Raw genomic sequence first — 22,589 nt, 5'->3', positions numbered from 1 at the left:
AAATTCCATGTTCCATGCAGCAAGGCCTGCGTACCCTCCTGCTCTGACCAGCAGATGGAGCAGTGAGACAACAGCAGGGAGTCCAGCTCTGGCAACAGTTTTCAAAAGGTGGATTCTCCTTTGTTTCTATGAACTCTTGAATCTGTCTTAGCTTAATTTGCCTTAAATTTAAATATTTAAAATTTGATATTTTAGTGTGTGTAACTGGGCTGTTATTCCCGCAGTGTATACATTACAAGTTTAATGTGGTTTGCATACTTTTTATAATAAATCATGAATGACAAAAAAAGTACTTTTAAACACACTGAAATGATTTCACCAAGTTTTATATTGAAAGCCACAAGCAAAATTAGCATAATTTTTTTGTGTATATAAACATTAAAGTAATTGCATGGCCAATACCTTATGGTATGGTAACACATGAAAACTATATGCATTGCAAATGTGCAATAACGTTAAAGGACAGTCTTTGAAGTTCTTGCTCAAGCATCTGTGTCACTGTAGATCAGGCATGTGCAAAATCTGGCTTGGGGGCCAATCATGGCCCATGGACCAATTTTTAAATAGCCCCCTGCTTGTTGTATGAATTATACTAAATGTGGCCAACTGCACATATCAGTTAATCATGTTGGATCACTTTACATTTTTTCCATTCACCTCACAATGCAGGACTATCACACAGTTTGTAGACATGCACAAAGTAGGAATTATGCAGACGAAACTAATGTGTTTTCATAAACGGATGTTAACAAGCAAACGAATGGCTGCCTAACAGCAGGCATTTCCTGCGAGGTAGAAGACATGGCCATAGCAAAAAAGTGTAAAGTCAACAGTGAGGGCCGCTGCTTTCTGGAGTGGCAGAAGGTTGAATACTTTTTTTTTTTTTTTTTTTTTGCTGCACGCCCACTCTGTAAGCAAGGCAACAGCAAAACAAACCGATGTTGCACGCTGCATATGTGCTGCATGCTGCTAACTCTGGTCAACTCTGGACAGTAAGTCTTTCAAAGTAATCAAACATGGTTTCAATGATGATTAAAATTTGAAATGGTAATACTAACCATCTGGAATTTTAACGTTGTTTACTGTCAAACTGGTAACTGTTTCATCCCTATCCTGGTCTATGACTATAGACTACAGTGCAGAGATGCTGACACATGAAATGTCATCTTCTTTGCACATTTATTTATTTCCTATTCTTTTTTTGTATTTTTTAAGGAGTATTTATGGCTCTTTCAGACTTACAAACAATCAATCCGAAAAGATGGCTTATAACAACAATCATGTACTGTATGTTTATTGCATGTTACAGTGTGTGAGATGAGTCTAATAAAAATCTTCCATGGTTGTTGAGGTTGTCCGATTGTGTGTTAAATGCAGGGTGAACTGTACTGCTATGATGTTGCTACGTCAGCTTGCATTATCAATCTGTGCTCTCATGCTTTCAAAATAGAGCAAAACAACACACAGAATTTGGCCATGGTGCTGTTCTTCTGTTCTACCTCCATCACTTTGTTTTGTGTGAGTTTTTTCTAAAATGACCCGCCAGCAGGTGTGTTGTGCATCATTTGATGTCGTATTATGATTGGCTGGTTTGTAGATATGGCTCATAGCAGCCTTCACACTGTGGGAATTTGGTCTGAAAATTCTGACACTGTCAGAATTTCTGACACTGTCAGAATTTTGCTGCAGGCAATCAGTGTTACCAAAGCTCTAGACTCACAAGTCAGTCTTTAGACGCTTTGCTTAACTAAAGACTGATGACTTTCTCCCTGATTTTGTGTTTAGATGGGCAGATACAATTTCAGAGTTTAAAAAAACTCCCTACGTTGCAGAACCAATAGTAAATCTGCAGGGCGGACCTTCGGTGGTTCGCTGAACTCTTGTGCTCGTAAACATAGTCTGACTGCGTTAAAAGTTTTAAACAAAATCGCTGTAAGTCCTTCACTTCCACAATCTTGTGGACTTAACACACGTTTGATGAAACCGAGTTAAATCTCTCTGCATCCATTTTCAAGCTCTCTGTGCGTTTGTTTCCTTGCGGACGAGAAAAGGGGGAGCGCACATTTCCGGGAGGGCGTGTCCTTTTAAAAAATGCAAGAGGTGTTGCTTTGTTGCCGGCCGTTTTCTCCAGTGTGTTAAACACACTTTAGAAAGGAGTGTCCCCAGACTATCAGAAGGCAGAGATCTCTGATTGTCTGATGGCGAGACTACCAAAGCTCAAAATCAACCAGTGGTGAAAATGTCCCACTGCACTGAAAGACCACCTTTTTGGATTAATATGCAGAAATTTGACCACGTTTCTGTCACAATTAGGGCGGCAACTAACTAATTCTTTTCATAATCGATTAATCTACCCATTTTTTCCTCCTCAGTTAATCATTTTGTCAATAAAATGTAAGAAAATAGTGAAACACGCCCTTTGTATTCAAATTCAAGTGGCTATCATCATGTCTGATTTTGACACAAAAGCTGACAATAATGCTCACTGATGTTACCTCTGATATGTCTGAAATCAATATTTATTTCTATGATTTTGGATACATTCAACACCAAGCCTTTATCACTACACTAATTAACAAAAGCAGGAACAGCATTAAACTTTAAGATAAACAGCCATTCTCTAAAACTTTCTGCTGATATCTAGGGATGCACGCTATTTTCGGCAAGTCATCGATATCAGCGAGTATTGGCTTTAAAATGAATGAAATCAGAATGGTCCAACATGCTTTTTCTCATTTTGCACAGTGAATGAATATTACATACATTGAAAAGCATCCTATTTTATATCTCCATCTTCTGATGAGCCATTACGATAAGAGTATGCATGCATAATATGATGTTAATTCCACTACAGAGGACTGATGTTCACTAAGATGAGGTGGGGAAAAAAGTGGATATATCGATATCGGTTATCAGCCAAATGAGCTATTATACATCGGATATCGGCAAAAATCCAACATTGTACATCCCTACTGCGGTCTGTCAAAAAAACTTAAGTCTGTACCACAAGTTCATAAAACAAACGAAACGCTAGCCACACTGCAATGCTAATAGCCATTCCAGCTCAGCCACCTCCATGTTTGCTTGAGATGTCCGAGGTGAAAGCCATGCGCATTCATTGCATGTTAAATGAAAGTAAAATATAATTTGTGAATCCACCCTGCAATTCAGATCTACTCTAAAATTGAATGGCTTCTTCCTTTAGCCATGCTTCACCTTCACCAGGCTAATCTTCACCTTTCACCAAGTTTCATAAAAATCAGGCCAATAGTTTTTCTGTAATTCTGCTCACAGACAGACAAACAGCGCTGAAAAACATATCTCCTTGGTAGAGGTAATAAGACAGATGAGACAAACTAAATTTAGAAACCAATCTTTTGGAAACTGCACATGATAAAGTTGTCCATCAAAGTTTAAGATCGTTTTCAAAACAAGTGACGTGACAGCATCTTGTTTGGGAGAATCGTATTGATATCAGTGTTATATTTACTTGTCTCCCAAACACCATGCTAAAACATTTAATTCCTGTTCCTCCCATTGAGTCAAATGTTTTTTTTTATAGTTTTACCAGAACAGAGTCCTGTAATTTCAATCAAAAAAGGACAGAGTGAACCTGTGTGTCCAACCACTAACTTGTACCCACTGTCACGTCAACAACAACCAAACAACAGACCGGGCAGGTGGTTTTGAGTCAGACTCTGCAGACTCAGTGATTCACTGTGTTTCAGACTGGCTGCTTTTAGACAAGACACCAAATTAACTAAATTGGAGTGTCCCAACCACTCCCTCCCTCCCCCTCTCTCTCTTTCTCTAACTCTCTCTCACCAGTGCACAAACACACAAACAGCCACCACAGTCAGACTACAGTAATCTCCTTATCCCTTTTTGGCCTTATTCGGCTCTTTTCTCTCTGTGTCTCCACTCATGTCATCATGATTATTATCATTATTATCATTATGGCATGTCTGTCTCTGGGTAATAGGCTATACTTTCCATTTGACAATTGATGTTTTTTAGCTCTATTTTTCTGCAACACTCTGCTTTACTCTCACACAGTTACACACACTGACACTTGGTAGCCAGGTGCAGAGGTGTGCTCACGGCCAACGTAGCTCTGTGTCTCGCTCAAAGGTAGTTAGAGGGAGGGACAGCATTACATGACACTTAAAGGTCGCTTTACGCAAGTAACAAAAAAATATTTTCTCTCCTCATCTGGTGCTTTCTAGTCATGCAGATAGATTATGTCAGTTGTCCAGTTTTTTAAATATCTTTTTTTTTTTCCCCATAATGCAATTTTTGCACCCCCCTCAATACAATAAACATAAATGGAATGTCACTGACAGTGTTCAGAGCATTAAAAATAATTTTTCTCTCCCAGTCAACCTCTCTTTACAATGTCCCCATTCTTGTGGATCAAGCAGCAACCCCCAAGGCTGAAAAATGAAGCCAACGCAGAAGGGCCAGAAACTGTAGTTACTCAAATGGCCACTTGAGGCTGGCTCCAAAAGCCAGTCAATCCCCACAGACCCCTTTGTTTAAATGCCCAACTTTACAGCAGAAATAAACATGTTTACAGCCTGGTACAAAAAAAACAGTTTTGGCCTCTTTATCTAATTTCTACTTCATTAAAATAGTAAGGGGGTGAAGTTTATATGTTATCAAGGCTTTAAGTTTCAAAATTAGGAGCTGATCAGAGGAGTTTAGGAGTTTTCAGTTTTGACAGGTGGGTGCCATCTATTGACAAGTTGCTACCACGGCTACAATGTTGGTTAGGTAACGTAACCACTGTGTAACCCCAGATACAGGCATAGCTGACGGTGTTGCTACTTTAGTGTGTTTTCAGTTCATGAAAGTTAACTGTAACCTTCTGGCTGTCTAAAAAGTCTTCTTCAGCATTTAGTTGTACTCAAAAACCCTCTAAAGAAGGGGTGTCAAACATGCGGCCCATGGAACCTTCCCGCCAGAGGAAGTACAAAGCTACTTACAAAGCTACTTTGTATTAATATGCACCATGCTAACCAAGCTAGCAGATAGTGTTAGAGTTAGCTCAACCCCTTCGTCCAAAGATGGTCACCCCCCCCCCCCCCCAAAAAAAAAAACACAAGATGGCGATGGCCAAAATGCCAAGGCATTGGAATGGGAATCCACAAACCAGTAGGTGACGTCATGGTGGTTACATTCATTACTTTATGCTCTGGATAACACACAGAACATGCTGTCAGCATTTTATCAGGAACCATATTCTTCAGGGTAAAGTAGTTCTGGTTGATCCTGCTCACAGTGAGGTCTGTGGATAATAAGCACATTGCTTTTGGAAAGTCAAGTTGCTGTTGGATTTAAAAAAAAAATCATATCTTCAATACTTTGAACACTATAAACAAACATTACACACCTCCATTGTGATGGAGTGGAGAAAAACATTTCAGAGATGGAAATTTGACAATTTGGCAAAAAAACAAAAAAAACAAATCCATCTGCATGGTTAGATATAATCAGGTAAAGATAAATGAGAAAATAAATTTCTTGTTATGTCAGCAAACCAAACCTTTAAATATGACATTCCCAGCCAGCAAGGTTCTTTAATTCTATACTACTATATGCCACTACAACCAAAAAACAAATTAAAAACAATATACAAAGTAGGTCTGTGAAACTCATCGAAAAGTCACCAACCGAATTTTAGTCATGTTTGATAAATTCATTTCTTCATCCACCTACCCCTTATGTACAACCAAGAATCCAACTATGCAGGTCCAAATACACAACAAGTTGTCTTTGTGGGTTACTTTCATAAGTTGAGTCAACATTTTTAAAAGGGCAGTTTGAATAAGGATGGGAATATATCAGATATTATCAGTAACAACGCCAATTCAGTTTATTGGTCCTATTATTTGTCAATTCCCTTATTGATTCCTAATCAATTTTCTGCAAAAAAAAGAAAAGAAAAGAAAGTAGGCCTACAGGTTTTCAGAGTCAATACAGTTGTTTTATTATCTGAGTCTGAACACAGTGTACAGTAGATGAAATGAGAGAATATTTGTATAACATTTATTTTCATTTAGGTTTTCTAAGTAAAAGAAAAAACATTATAATATATAAACCTATGTATTATCTAAGATATTCAACCTCAGAAACATACATGGTGCTCGGTTGGGAGGCAAGGGCACTTGTGTGTTGAGTGTCAAATACATGGCATTTCTTACATTTAAGCCCACCCTTATTTATTTTTTCTAAGTTTCCAGAATTGTAGACCCATGAATTTGATAATATTGTTTTGCCATGCGCACCTGTCAGAAAAACATGTATGAATAAAGGAATTGATAGGAATGAATGAGCACAAATTGGACTGGTTCTTCATTCCCATCCCGAAGTTTTAAGCAATGTAATCAACCCTGTGTGTCCAGTAAGAGAGACAAAACGACTCAATATCCTGGAAAAATGCAGATGAGTTGGGATACAAAAAGATAACATGCCGGTGTGTTGACAAGATATAGGACAAAACAAAACTAAATATAATTACTGTCAGAAAACCACAGAGTGTATTGCAGCCTTTGCAGGAGCTCTAACTGCTGTGTGTGTGTGCGTGTGCGTGTGTATGACTGCACTCAGGATCGGCAGGTGAGCTGGATGTCAGGTTCACAGTTAACAGTGAGTGTAATACTGAATGCTTAGTGTGAGGAATAGTTGTCAGAACATAAATGCTACAGCCACTCGAGAGTTAAGCAGAGTTAGGTTAGCCCCCCCCGTAAGCAGCAACTGAGCCGTGGGGCATTAAAGGAGTCTCCCCTGAGCTCTCTGACCTCAGTCGGAAGGCCAGAGCAGTTTCTGACAAAGCAGTCTGTTACACAAGGTTTTTCTGAAGTAATGTCACTCATCACCAGACCCATCAGGATCTGCAGTTTTTTTTTAAGGGCTGTACCCCACTCAGAATCAGATTTGATGTTCCAAACAAATATTCAACATGTCTTTTTTTTTTATTATTATTATTATACAGCTGAACATTGTGAACAAGCTAATGGTGCCAACGACAGATCGGAAATGTGCAACATTTTTTTGCTGACATTAAATATCAAACAAAAATCAAAAACTGTGTCATCTTAAGTTGCTGTGAGCTGTAAATTAACAATTTCTAAGCAGAAGAGAGAAGATAATGTTATCTTAGAGCCTTATGGTGCAGAGTCTCTCCTCTGTGCTGCTGCAATGTGTCCACAGCTGTCTGAACCAAAGTATCTGGAAAGTCAAGGGCATTTACTCTGCAGCAAAATCTGGGGACCAAAACCTCCAGGGAAGTACACGGCACAGCACATTGACTAGCAAAAAAAGACTGGTCTACTTGATGTAATCTCAGTCAACTGAGCAGTCTCCGACTGATGAATTGAACCTCAAACTTTGAAAGGGCAGCCTTTTTTTTTTTTCCTTCAGCAGTTAATTTAGATTATTTTTTTGGCTTGTAATGTGAGTGTGATATTGAATATAATATTCATTCAAGATACTTTTTTTTTTTTTTTTTTTTTTAAATCTAAGGTGGTGTCATCAGAATTCTGCGTCACCCTAAAAAAACCCACTGATGGAATAATGTGATTAAAGAAGCCATAACAGTGTTACTCAAATCTGTTTACAATACTCATTATTTTGATAGTCACAACAGATGTGAATATAGCATAATTCTAATTTGATTTAGCTTTTTGACTACTGAATATGTTTTACATACATATACACATGTATACAAACATATATGTATATATATTACTCAGTCATAACAATACATTATGCTCATAGGCTTAGTACACAGAATTACTAAGAGCTCCACAGAAAGGATGGAGAACCATGTTCACAGGTGGCATTTGTTGTATAGGGTTCATTCATTATTTTTGTCACTGAATTTCCTTCTAATTCATGCTATCACAGGATCATTTACGCATCTGTCTATACCTGCGCAAACATATTTTTTTGTGAACTTCCAAAAGAAAAAGACTATTTCCTGTCATTCTACTATGTTATGTCAACATACTCTAGGTACAGTGTTAGCATAGCATAATTGCAGAGCAAACAATTTACGGGGACACATGAACCATTTTGTGCCTGTGTTGTCATCAGTCAAACAGCCTGACTGGAAAGCCTGCTAAAAGTCCTCCTGTGTATTCTTATGGTATGATGCACAGTTGCACACTTTCTCTAAGTGGTTCTTTCCAAACTGTATACCAGTCAATTATATGTGAGAACTCCAAAACCCAGTGAATGAGACTTAGAGTAACTGCAGCTTGATGTCAAAACAAACACTGTCAACATTAAATAATAATTATTATTTTTTTATTTTTTTAAAGTCACCTCTCAGTCCCTGTAGAAGTGTTATTACTCTAACTGAAGGGATTTTCAACTGATTTTTTGTGGTCAATTATTGTTGTGCAAGCACCTACTGATACTGCAGCTTAATGTGAAATTGCATAATTCTGCCAAACAGAGCAGCTGATAAGGTCAGTCACATGAAGGAGAGACAAACATGGTGAAAGACAGTAGTTGAAAGAGAGTGAACCACAGAAAAAGTCAGAGGGATCATTAGGGAGGCCACGGTACAAGATGGAGGGATAAGAAAAGTGATAGATGGTTTGTGAGATTGATAGAACAACAACAACATGATGGGAAATACAAGAGACCTCTCCTTTTAGTCTGGTGCTTTATTGACTCAGTGAGCTTTAGCACTGCATCTCAAAGTGCTATCCATTCAGAGGTGGAGAAATTTTGATGTTTTACATTGTCTTGCCTTTTATTTTTTATGTTGACTTTGCTGACAGACATCCAGCTAGCCTTGGCTGCTCCACACTGCACACCACTCGGGTCAGATGGGAGCTAACCAGTGGTGCTGCTCATTTGGAGATTACTGCTATGGTAACATGGTAGCCACCATCTGGTTTCCTCCCTCAGGTTGCCCAAGTGAGTAAGTGGCTTCATTTTGAGCCGCAAAACCCTTTTAGCATTGTTAACAATTTTAGCACCATTAGCAATACTTACACTGCCAACTAATGATACACAAGTCGACCCACAGCTGTAGGTCCGGAGGTTTGTATAAGCTTGTTAGAAAATATTGGGGATTTCTGGCAGGTGGGTCATGAAGTAACAAAGCATTGTTCTGAGTAAGTTATTAATAACTTACAGAAACATTGTGCAATAATCCAACTCACGCCTTCTCTTTGTCTTTCTCTGTCTCTTTTAGACAGCAAGCCGCTGTATCATAGTGCTGCCATGCTCAGGCTTTCTGTTATTAGGCTTTTGAGCAGGAAAATCTGTTGAAGTCTGACATATTTAACTCCCTCCGGTAAAAACATTTCCCTCTGCAAATATGTAGGCCTAACACTGTAACAGCAAGCAAGCATATGCTAAATATGCATTTCTGTAACACCATGTAAACAAACCACTGTAAAGATCAGCTGTGCTCTCATGTAAACAAACCACATAGGTTTTCAGCTGTCCGCTCAAGATCATACTTAATACATTACCAGTTAAAGATGGGCGAGTACTTGCTGTCCTCTTACATTTGTTCTTTTTTAAACAAAGAAAAGAGGTGATATTTACTGGCACCAACTGCAAGTAGGTTGTTATTAGCGATGGTCATTACTAGAAACTGCTCCGGTTTGCAAGTTTGAGGGTTGGGTTCGGGTTATTGATTAATGCATGTTTACAGGTCAGGTGGGGTGGACTGGGTCTCGTAAGGGGCCAAGTTGGTGTAGGTTTTAAAAAACCTGATCTCTGCATCACTACCACTAATTTTACAAGAGCTTACAAAAACACACACTCAAGCAGAAATTAGGGGCAGTTAGGGGAAGTCGTTTATTTTGTTTAAAGCAACAAATCTGTTAGGGGAGAGCAGATGTTTGCAGGATTCTTACAGACTACCATATCACTAATCATTTTCCAGATATGTTTGATGTTGGCTGTACTTCCAAGTCCAAGACACAGAAAAAAATTATTAAAATAAACAGGAGGAAAAAAAAATAAACACAATGACAGACAGTGCGAGCACTAACAGTCGGGTGGATTTATTCCTCAGCCAGAAGATGAGAATGGAACAACGTGTGATTCACACAATACCAGCCTGACTATGGACTTCTGCATATAACAGAGCCATATATAGGAATAGCGTCTGATCCACTGGCCATGCTGCAAATTAGTCAGTCAGTGAGCCATATCAGGAATATGTCTTACTTTTTTTTCTCCTTATTATGTGTATAGATATGTAGCCATTCACAAGAGGTAGTTCCTTGTGTGTAAAAACCTACTTCGCAATAAGATAGATTCTTTCTCTGAAGGTGTTTGATCATAAACCTAAGTAGTGGACAAGTCAATGTTCTGACCTGATGATGGGGCTAGAGGAAACATCAGAGGATAATCAATGTTTTTATATTCATCCTGAAGGGAGCATGAATTTAATGGCAAATTTAATCAGTTTAATACTCAACACAGTCACAGTCAACTGTGTTCATCCTTTGAGAACTATTTCTAAATTTCATGGCAAGCCATTCAATAGTTGTTGAGATATTTCAGTCTGGAGGAAAGTGGTGGACCGACTATTTCCTTGAGCCAAGCTGCTAGCATGGCTAAAAACATAGATGTGGAATGATACGGGGAGTACTTTAAGGAACACTCCCAATTTTCAAAACTACATATGACCAATCACTGATGAAAGCAGTCAGATTGTCTATCTCTGTGTCTGGATGATGCACCTTACCACCAATTTACCACGGGCTTTCCAACACTCCAGAATTCATAAGAGTTTACTTCCACCTTTGAATGTTCTTTAATGCAAAATCCATTTAACTGTTTACAGCATTTGTAGGGTACCACTTTGGCATGATGTAAGCACCCTATATCAAGAGAGAATCTAGGAAGAAAACAATCAATGGTTGTAAATTATGTTGATGTCTTTCACTTTTGCCATTCCACTTGACTAAACACAGAGTTAACTTACTCTGGGCAAATGTTAATGTTGAGCCATGTCACAGGGAAAAAAAAAGCTTTGGTGGACACAAAATGCTACCAGGTAGAGTGCACTTAGTGCACTGTGGTGTTTTAATCTAGAGATAACATGCAGATTTTTTCCTTCATCGACCAACTGACTGGCTGAAGAGTTGTTAGATTTTCAATAAACCAAGATTTTTTACTACAGCCTTATCGATGTGCTAGCAATGTGTGTGCAGATAGTTAGAAAAATATAAAATGTGATCAGGATACTATGCAGGTTTAAGATATTATGTAGAATGCTGTTTACATGAACACTGAACTTTAAGATTAGATTAATGGCTTTAAAGGTCTAGTGTGTAGGATTTAGTGGCATCCAGCGGTGAGGTTGCAGATTGCAACCATCTGAATTTTGAGATAGGAGAGGCAGAGTTGTCTATAGAGTAGAAAAAACAAGACAGAAAATGTTTCCTGCCAACAATTACTTTCCCTTTTTGTGGCATTTAGAGTATGGGTGGATTTCAGATTTCATGTGGCTATGATAGTCTGAATGATTTTATGATGGTGGTGTTATGAGAATACGATATGCTTTATAAATGCTTAATTTTGTTTCAATCAGTTTTTGCCTGAAATATTGTACTGTATATTGTTAAGAAGTAAAGTAATGGGGTATCGGTGGTGTGATGGATGGTGCCGGCGCCCCATGTGTGGAGGCGATGCCTTGCTGCAGTGGTTGTGGGTTCAATTCCGACCTGCGGCCCTTTGCTGCGTGTCCCTCCCCACTCTCTCTCCCCATTTCACATACTGTCCTGTCCATTAAAGGCAAACAGCCCATTAAAATAATCTTTAAAAAAAATAAGGAAAGTAACTTTAATGGAATGAAATGTTAATGATACCAGTGTAAATAAAGGACTTAAAAAAAAAATCAAGTCCCTTTGTGTGTTGCGTGGGTCCGAGAGTCTGATGACCCTCTCATGAAACTAATAACACACACAGCAAAACACATGCCATCAGATCGATAGGTAGCTCGTAGCTGGCAGATCTACAAGTGAAGCTAAATGCAGTGCAAGCGACCTGTATCAGAGCAATATGCATGGGTTTGGGTTTGGCATAAGGGGTAGGCTTGTGTCTTTTTGATGCTCTGGTAAAACTTCACAAATTACATTGTTTTGTGGCTGTTGGGGATTTACTCTAAGGTTTAAGTTCCCTTACGTCATTATTTCTGACTGAAAACAGGCTTCTATAGTGGTGAAAATCTTTTGCCAGTGTTTGTCAAAATAAGATGAAAGGAAAGATACCCGGAAAACACAAATTGTGCTGGTCACGCTGTTTTGTAATGCCTTAAGAGTGTGCAGTTCAGGGGCACAAAGAGGCCTGTCATTACATGATGAAAAAATAACGCCTCTGATAACTGGTTTTAAGACATTTTGAGACTCTTTGAGGCCTTAAATTTTGGTCATACTGTGGCTGTTGTTAGCATATTTTTTACAAAGGCACATAATTAAGCAATAATGCAGGATGAGGTAGCCCCATATAAAAAGTAATTGAGGTGCTGGAGGTAGAGGACGGCACGTGCCAATCTTGATAGTCAAGAGAGGCCTTTTCTCTACCAAGTCCATTGTTTTCTACAACAGAACTCCACAGAGTGCATTATCACGCTCATACCATGAGGCATTATTGTTGCCTCGAGAGAACTGGAAAGACATATTTACAACTTAATCCACTTCCACAAAAGAGGAGCTTCCTCTATGCCCTAAACGGTGTGTTTTTGGATACAGCACATTCTGTAAATAGACCTCAGAGTTTGACGTAGAGGAATGGTGCTCTTTTGTGCTGCTGTGTAGCTAAAACACACTTTCACTCCAAAGTCAGTGAAATCATTTTTATAGACCATTCAATAAAGCTGTCATATTAATGACTTTGAGTTTTTATCGCATTCACGTTGGTAGTTACTCATCTTCCCTGTTGTCTCTGAACGTCACAGCTAATGAACGTAAGCTGAATGGCAAAGCTCTGCTGTCAGACCTCCATTTCAGCAAGTGAAGCACAACTAGGAAGGATTCACCCATCACTTCACATTTGAACAATATTAAAGAAACTTTAAATATGCTTAACCAAAGCCAGGGCAAACATCTGTTTGTGACGCATTAACTATGCTGAGCAAGTTTCATGGCTCTGCCAGCTGATTTTGATAGCGGATTGATTTGGAAGTAACGGAATCAGGTTTTAAAATGACAGCTCCACTTACACGCGTTAAGAAATGGTGGTAAATAAGATTTACTTGACTGAATGTGCAAAACCACCATGTCATATGGAGATAGAAACAAACCTTTTACCATATCATAAGTAGACATAGTCCATTAATTTGCCAAATTAATGCATTCATTTGTCGAATTATACATACAGGGTCCAAAACTAACACTCGCCACTCGCCAATTACGGGTAGATTTTGTCTCTGGCTGGTAAATCGCCAATTACGGGTAGATTTTGTCTCTGGCTGGTAAATTTTTAAGACCATTCGCCACTCTGGCGAGTTATATTTTTACCAGGGCAAAATGCATTTTTTGTTACTGTAGAACGGTGCTGGTATCGGCTGGTTTCTTGGCAGAGTAATGTGTATTTCAGGCAGAAACAATCTCTGGTCACGTAACGCCAGGGCCACGCCGCCCGCGGAAGCACTGTGAATAGCCTCGAAGCGCTGAGAAGCGAAGCCAGTTTCCTTTCAGCGCCCATGTTAACCGATTGTGTCATCCACACCAGCCGCGGAGCTGCCCTGCAGTGATCGTTTCGGCGTCTGGTCTATTTTCTGCGCGAGCTGCGAGCGAGTGTGTCAAGCCAGGCAGTTACCCATGATGGAAAAACAGCCCCAAATGTGACGGAGACAACAGCTGGGAGCAGAACCGCTTGTCGACCGGCGTGGAGAAATGCGCGTCTGATGTGAATGGAAGTGCTCCGGCTCGCGCGAGAATTTCGGTGCGCTGCGATCGCTGCCCAAACGTACCTGAACAGCCGAGCACACAGGTATGTGTTGTGTCAGAGGAGAAACGAGCCGTTCACATTTCTCTCTTTGTGGCAGGTAACCATCCACAAACCTCACCGCACTTTAGGGACTGTTCTTTACTTATGAAGGGACTGTTCTTTACTTGTATGTTAATCAGTTGGTGCAGTTTCACTTAAGTAAAAAAAAAAGACTGAACAACTTTCACTTGTATTGGAGTAATATTTGACCAAGAGTATCTTTACTTTCACTCAAGTCATGTCGTTGAATACTTTGTCCACCACTGGTCAGACATTCATGTTTATATAGGGCAGGCCCTGCTGTTGCAGTCTGGTCGAGCTAAAATCTTATGTCTCAACTGTCCAAAGGGGACTGAAGTCAGTGATTCATGTAAAATTCCTTAATGAAAGATTCTTTTTGCACTGTAGTAAGAATACTACAGAATTTATTAACCCAAATATTACACTTAACTGTTGAAACAGTTATTCATATTTTAGCATACATTATTACTAATATTAGTGCACACTATTAAAATATTGATTGAGAATCGCATACAAGACCCAAATGACATGCTAAATAATACTGATAGCAAATTACAACACTTAAAAGCAATTTTTATTTGGTTGGCTGGTAAAATATCTGCCTGGCTGGTAAAAAAATTCACTTACCAGCCAGCCTGGCTGGAGTAAAATGTCGGCAGCGTGGCGATATTTTACTCTTACTAAAAATTGTTTTGTGCGAGCAAAATAAATCAAATAAATTCAGCATGCTGTGCCAGTACAGATTTCAACCAGCAGCAGAAACAAAAGGCGAATCCCGCCGGTTGTGGGTTGAACGGGGGTCACAGACACAGACAGGAATGTATTCCTGTCAAATACGGCGGTCATAGTGCTCCGCGGTGCAAGATAACGCTTACCGGCAACGGAGAAGTCTGGCTCCAATAATGTCCTCTTCTTGGCGTCATGACTGCCCAGTAGTACCTGGACAGCCGAGCCGTGGCGGCACTCAGGTATGTGACGTGTCAGAGGAGAAATGAGCCGTTCACATTTCTCTCTTTGTGGCAGGTAACGGTCCACAAACCTCACTGCACTTTAGGGACTGTTCTTTACTTATGAAGGGACTGTTCTTTACTTGTCAGGGGAGGAGGGTGGCTGGTTGATTTTTATTTTATTTATGCGAAATGCATTTGAATTGCAGTTAATTATTTCTCATAGACAACATTGTAAAAATTATATTGACAAAAAAATAACAGTGATTAAACAAGGCTTATAGAAATGATTTAAACTTGGGCCAATGAAAAACTAAACAACGGTATTCGCTATTCGGTACTCGGTATTCGGCCAAGCGTTTAATTTTATTCGGCTTCGACTTCGGCCACAAATTTTCATTTCGGTGCATCCCTATTCTAAATACATACAATGTGAAATGAACCATGTGGTGGGTGAGTTAATTAGCAAGTCAACAGATGGGGAAATGTTCTTTTAAATTGTGCATGCAGAAGGTTGTCTTTTCACTGAATTTCTATCTAATGGGATGCTGATAAATGATTTGTACATATGATGGAAAAGTGTGCTGCTGAGGGCAGTGCATGGTTACAATTTAATTAAATGGGCATTATATCGACCAAAACGTGCCATAAGATCAAGTATTGCTTTTTGTGTATATCCTCCTTCCTAATCAGATAACTATTAATGAGGTACGATTTTTATATTGAAGGTGTGCAAAAATTCCCAAATTCCCAACCCTTAAAGAGTAACTAAACCCTAAAACCATTTATTTTCAGCTGATAATCATTGTTTCTGGTTGTATAGTAGTGTTACTGACTGATCCTGCTCAAAATCTTGACAGTTTAGTGCAAACTGTTGAAAATCTACATTTTATTTTAAAAATGTGCTATGGAGTGCCCTCTACAGCTTGAAACCTGGTTACTACATTTGAATTTACATTACATTACATTGGAGGAAAATGACTCTTTTTCGGGGCGAATGACGTCACTAACCGTCCACGCTAAAGCCTGCCCTCCTCCCTTTACTCCTCCTCCCCTTACTATAAAACCATTCTGTCCGCAGTTATCAAACTGATAGCGAGTAGGTTGGATCAGAGCAGAGAGAATAGCTAGTAATTTGTCGAATTGTATTGTTAGCGTAGTGTATTTTAGTGTAGGTTTACAGTTAGTAGTGTTTTTATAGTATTTAGGTTAGTTGGTCAAGGAGAGGCGCCGAGGCTTGGAAGTATATGTGCGGGGCTGCTGCGCGGTGAGAGAGAGCCGAGCCTCGGGGGTATATGTGCGGGGCCGCGAGGGAGGGAGGGGTGGATGGACGGATGGATGGATGGATGGATGGATGGATGCGGTGGGCTGCTGCGCGGTGAGGGAGAGCCCAGTCTCCCAGAGAGGGAGAAATAGAACCAAGTAGGATAAAATAAGTCAAAGTGTGGAGAAGGGGACCGGCTGAGCTCCAGCCGCCTTCCCTTCTGCCCGTGTGACACAGTTGGGGGGGGGTTTCCAAGCCACCATCGGCACAATGAAAATAAGTCTAAGTGTGGAGGAGAGGGACCGGGTAAAGAGGCCGACCTCCGGGGAAGCCCTCTCCCCTCTCCCCGCAGCGATGGACCGTTCTCCAAGGTACCAGTGCTGGGCTGGGTGAAAATAAGCCAAAGTGTGGAGGAGAGGGACCGGGTAAAGAGGCCTGACCTCCGGGGAAGCCCTCTCTCCTCTCCCTGCAGCAAGGCCCAGAGAGGGGGGTTTAGTTCCCCTTTAACTTCCCTTGGAGAATTTCCAACCCTTTGCAACCCTAGAGTGGTAGACCTTATTGATGTGTGTGATGTGCATGTGGAATACCTTCAATAGATGGGGCCTGGTCCTGAGCAGCGTACAGCATCTCTTTGAAAGCCTGCAGACACAATGAGAGAGAAGTGATTAAATTATCAAATATTAAAAAATGACATGAAGTATTCACATTGTCTCCATGCTGTTAAAAAGCCAAGTGCTTTTTTATGCCCCATCAATGTTATCCCTGTTACATTATGTCAAATGCCCCCATACATACACACTTAGATCCCATTGAATAAATGTTTTCTCACAACAAACAATGAACCACCACAAATGAAAATTTTGTTATTCACAGCCACTAATTGGCAGTTTCAGTAATGAAAAAGAAAAAAAAGGTTTTTTGTTTTTTTTATTTCTATGATTAGTCCCAATATTCAATTATATAGTCAAACTTTATTTAACCCATACACTGTTGTAGTGTTTAACTTGAACCATACTTCTTTAGTCCTTAAGACTCACTCACTGACAGTGTGACGTATAAGGCACCACAGACTTAACGGGCCTGTCTGAGGTCTGTTATTGTGATAATGCTGGAAATAAGAACCAGAGCTGTTTTTAATAGCTGTATTTATTAAAACGGAGACACTATGTATATCAATTATAACCCCAAACCTACACAGGACGGAAGAGTCCTGTGTCAGAGTTAAGTTGTGCACTGGGACAGCACTTCATTTCAGACGAATTAAACTGAGAGGGAGATTCAAGAATGAACATGAATGGAAGAAATGAGAAGCAGCAGCAGTGTCTCGTTCACGGACAGTTAAACTGGGTGGAGAATTTTAGATGTAGGGCCTGGGCTAACCAGTCAAACAGCTTGGTCTTTAAATAGTTCAGCACCCTGCCATCTGAAAAGTTTGACTGAAATCCAAACATTATCAAAGGGCCAGTCTGAAGGTGTCAGACTCAGGAGCCTCAAAATACATAGCTGCAAAAATGAAATGTCTGTTATACTGTAACTGTGATATAGTCTACTTACTTAGATGCTAGTGTTGGGTGATATGACCAATGTTTCCACAAGACCGTATCAAGATTTTGCCATTTTACTGTTTATCCCGCCGTAGCTATGTTTTTATTGTCTCTGGTTTAATTGAACCATTGTAGGCACTAATTTAAATCACTAAGCAGGACTGCTCTATGGGAGTATTTGACAGTTATTAGTTTGTGGCCCCTGAATGGATATTTTAAACAAAGTTGTTTGTGCTTGTCCATTTCTATAGGCTTGGCAGCATATTCAACAAGCTATTCAGTCTACAGGTTTTACAAGTAAGTCAGTGCACTCAGTGGGTTGTTTTAGAGTCATCTGGTTCTGTAAACGTATTGTGACCATATACATGAATGCGTTGAGATTTTAAAAAAATATTTTGAATACTTAAGTATTTTTAAAAGCAAGAACTCACTAAATCAAGTAATAACTCACAAGTAATCACTTGACCAGGACCATCTATACTTTGACTTAGGTAACAGAGTTGTGTACTTTGTCCACCACTGCTGTGCACACGTATAACTAATAATTTTTTTTTTTAATTTTATATACTTTATTAATCCCCCTGAGGGGAAATTCATTTTTTCACTCCGTTGTCATTAACACACAGGCCCAAAAGACACACACATGCACAAACAGGACCTATACATGCACAAAGTGGAGAGATGTCAGAGTGAGGGGGCTGCCTTGGTGAGGCGCCCCGAGCAGCTGGGGGGTTCAGCGCCTTGCTCACGGGCACCCCGGCAGTGCCCAGGAGGTAAACTGGCACCTCTCCAGCCACCAGTCCATGCTCCGCATTTGGTCCGGACGGGGACTTGAACCCGCGACCCTCTGGTTCCCAACCCAAGTCCCTATGGACTGAGCTATTAAGTTAATATCATCACTATCTGACAGCACTATGTACTATGTACACTATGTACAGGCAGGCCTACTACTTACATGATGGCTGTGAATCACAATTTTGCTTTCTGCCTCACTAAAAATGGAAGAAGACCAGATGGAGAAATTCTCAAAATAAAAAAAAATAAAAAAGACTTCTCCTCTGGAAGCAAGTCGTTCTCACATGCCAACAGCATTTTCAGACTGACATGCTTTAGTGTGCAGGTGGTCAAACCTGCAAAGGTGTCTTGCTTTATTGGACCTTTTCTTGGACAGATGTATTTGTACACTGCACCTGATTTCTAATGCAAAAGCTTTCTTGGTGACCTTTACTGAACCACATGAACTAGACGAACACAATGGGCCACAACTGCAAATCTTGTGACGGTAGTTTCCAGTTTTATAACAAAGTCACTGATGTGTTGACATTGCATTGATGCATTAGTATCATCTTGCCTTTCTTGCTCAGCCTCCATCCTGTAATAATGCAGTGCTGATGATGCAGCCAGTCGGTCTCCTTCAGCCTCAGTGTTAGTAAATCTGCAGTGTATGCTGCAGCTTGTCTCTGCTGTGGAGAGGCCGAGTAGATGACAGTCATTCAGTCTCAGTGAGTACTAGCAGGACAGCAGGACAGTCGCCCTCTTTCATACGCTCTCTCTCAAGGGTTAGATAGTAGAGCGGTCAGTCAGTCAGTGTCTCAGAATGCCAACAGAGGACGAGACCACAATGGCCTCACTGTGTGCCAGACTGCCTGCAAGACAGCCAAAGAGTGGCAGAGCAGGCTTCTGCTGCAAACAGCAGAACAAATCAAGGTCATGCTATATCCCACACAGCCAGCCTATACTCACTGTTCAGCAGTGCTGCCACTACAACAATGTAAACAACACCACCACAGACAACAAACAGCAAAGACAGGGCAAAAACACAGCAAAGGTTTACAAAGAAATCAATGAGAAGGCATTAAGATAAGATAGATGTGTGTCTGCCAAACCAGCTTTACATTTAAAGTTACAATGGGCCCATTACTTAAGTTGGGTAAAAACCTACATCACCCCAAAATACAATCAGTTCTTGTTATAGTGGCCATATTGGTGCTCTGATATTCCTGTGACTTGTTTTTACCCCACACACAGAAACCTGTAGATACACATTTATAATGTATTGCATGGTCATGCAGTGTCAACAAATCCTAGTGTTTTCATTGATTGACAATACAAATGGTGCTACAATTTGAAAAAAAAAAAGAAGTGAGGATCAATACAAAACTGTTTGCCACTGTAACCTGAGAGATTAGGCCCTCAGCAGGCAGATATAGAGAAGAGTTTTAAAATATGGTGAGGGATAAAGTCTGCCGCTGAGCACCCCATTCATGTTTGCTAACATTCCCATCAGGTCCCCTGCCTTCACTGTATTTTTCCTTCACCACTAAGAAAAACAGCTTCTTTTCCCACAAATGCAATAAGTATGAACACAGTAGAATCTAAATCCCAGGTCAGGACCACGGTCTCTTTCTAATACCACTGTTTCACAAGGGACCCATGTTCACCCCACATTTCCCAACATGCTGTGTGGGAAACAGACGACCAGTCAGACAGGGAATTACATAAATGGGCAACCATAATATATATATTTACAAATAAAAATTTTAATACTGTATTGTTTCCAGGGGATACTGTGAATATAATTGCTTTCAATGGTTTTGTCAATTTGGAATGAACAAACACAGCCTGAAGTCACACAAGCAAACTGATCCAGAAGTCTATAAGTAAAGGGTTCAACAATAAATCATTTTTATATCAAAATGGTGGTTTGATGGGGGGTGTTGCACTGGAAGAATTCAAGCTGCTACAGCCACCAACTGAAGGTCTGTGACTCCGGAGCTGCTTCTGCTCTCCTCCCGGTCAAACAATCTACAGCAGCAGGGAGCAAGGTATGTATGCTTGTACCCCGGTTTACCTTTATTTTCATGTATTTTCATTTATGTAGGCCTACTGGTTTAAGACACAGGCGAGCGGCTGAGGAAGGGGGCGGAGTTAAGATTGTCCCTCGCTGCGGGGAGAGAGGTCCCTCTCCTCACTCCACACTTCGACTTATTTTCATTGTGCCGATGGTGGCTTGGAAAACCGCCCCTAACTGTGTCACATGGGCAGAAGGGAAGGCGGCCGGTTCTATTTCTCCCTCTCTGGGAGCCTGGGCTCAGAGCAGCAGCCCACCGCATCCATCCACCCCTCCCTCCCTCGCAGCCCGGCCGCACATACACCCCCCCGAGGCTCGGCTCTCTCTGCGGACAGAATGGTTTTATAGTAAGGGGAGGAGTAAAGGGAGGAGGGCAGGCTTTAGTGTGGACGGTTAGTGACGTCATTCGCCTCGAAAAAGAATCATTCGCCTCCAATGTAATGTAATGTAAATTCAAGTGTAGTAACCAGATTTCAAGCTGTAGAGGGCACTCCATAGCACATTTTTAAAATAAAATGTAGATTTTCAACAGTTTGCACTAAACTGTCAAGATTTTGAGCAGGATCAGTCAGTAACACTACTATACAACCAGAAACAATGATTATCAGCTGAAAAAAATGGTTTTAGGGTTTAGTTACTCTTTAAGGAAAATAATTATTCACAACCTTTTGTTTTCTTATGATGTTGTTTTACTTTGTAGTGGTTTAAGAAATTTGTAAAACAGAGTTTACTTAGTAGAGTTCATGTTGAATGGGTGGTAATTTGCTAATTAAGCTGTCAGCCTATCATGAGAGGTGAAGAAGCAGAAAAAAGTCAGACCTGGCAACCCTCGAAAAGCGGTAGCATGGAGGAGAGCAGTAGGAAAAAGTACTAAATAGTGAGCTGACATGAACTGACTGTAAACGCAGGAGCATGCAGAGTGTGGGGCTTTTGTTCAGTGACTGTGACTGACCTAAAAAAAAAACGTTTCAACAAAGTACTGTGTCAGAACTGTGTGAACGGTTTAGCCTGCTAGCATCTAGCTACTTTAGTAGCTAGTGTGGACTTTAGCTTGCTTGCCATTAGCTAGCAGTTGAGTTTACATCAGTTGGCAGATCAAGAGAGGATAATGGTACATCAGAAGAGGACACTGCAGGACTCATCCTTGGACATCGTAGTTTTTTTGGCATCAGCCTTTGGATTAAAGTGTTTTGTTTTTACTTTGAATGACCTCATTAGGAAGCGGCCTCTGAATTAACCTTGGGCAGGATAGTGCAGTGTCATAAGTTACTGAACTTTGAATGCACGAATTCACTCCTCTGAGCTCCAATGAACATACTACATGGACTTTCACAGACTGTAACTGTAAAACAATGTGGGCCAAACTGTTCTATTATTAATAAGTTTGTTATGGTCCTTCAGTACTGCATCTAACCTATGTAAACTTAATGGCAGTGACAGAAAGTTAGCTGATATTTCTCAATTTAACTTTCAATAGGTTTAATAGCCAAAGTGAACCCTGGTTGTTCAGTAAATGAATTTCAAATTTCACCTGTCTGTGTTCGGCTGATTTACATTCCTATTCTTACATAAGATTATTTATTTGCACAAGTGCTCATTAATAATTTAATATGAGTAAACATGGAAGTCACAATGCCCATCCCTAACAGGTACTGGTATTGGTATCTTTTTTTTTTTTTTTTTTTAACAATACCCAGCCATACCCTGATGCTAGTGAAGACTGTTGATAGTGAAGACATCATTGAGTGAGTTGAAAAAAGGTGCACTGGTCTCTCCTTTTCAGTAGCACCACATATTGTGATCTACTGGTGTCACAATACTAAATTGCTAACTTCAATACCTTTAGAAATACTGATATTCAACACAATTTTTGATACCAGAGGAAAAATTTACATTGAGGACATAGTTTGAATTTTTTATGAAAAGATAATTATGACAATTGCGACTTTTCTTTTTTGAGTTAGTAGCAGTGAACAGTAGAATGCTTGTAT

The 22,589-nt window shown here is 40.1% G+C and overlaps 1 protein-coding gene across 1 annotated transcript in view; it reads right to left on the bottom strand.

Annotated features, from left to right (window-relative positions):
• The window catches only part of LOC126408818 (xenotropic and polytropic retrovirus receptor 1 homolog), a 65,499-nt gene that overhangs the window by 24,511 nt on the left and 18,399 nt on the right, over nt 1-22,589 (bottom strand). The window contains exon 2 of the mRNA XM_050074520.1: nt 16,791-16,842. Coding sequence (XP_049930477.1) covers nt 16,791-16,842 — 52 coding nt within the window. The remainder of the gene's footprint in view (nt 1-16,790; nt 16,843-22,589) is intronic.

This window comes from Epinephelus moara, chromosome 21 (assembly GCF_006386435.1).
Source record: "Epinephelus moara isolate mb chromosome 21, YSFRI_EMoa_1.0, whole genome shotgun sequence".
In the NCBI taxonomy this organism is placed as follows: domain Eukaryota; kingdom Metazoa; phylum Chordata; class Actinopteri; order Perciformes; family Serranidae; genus Epinephelus; species Epinephelus moara.
This window is presented reverse-complemented; position numbering and strand designations above follow the sequence as displayed.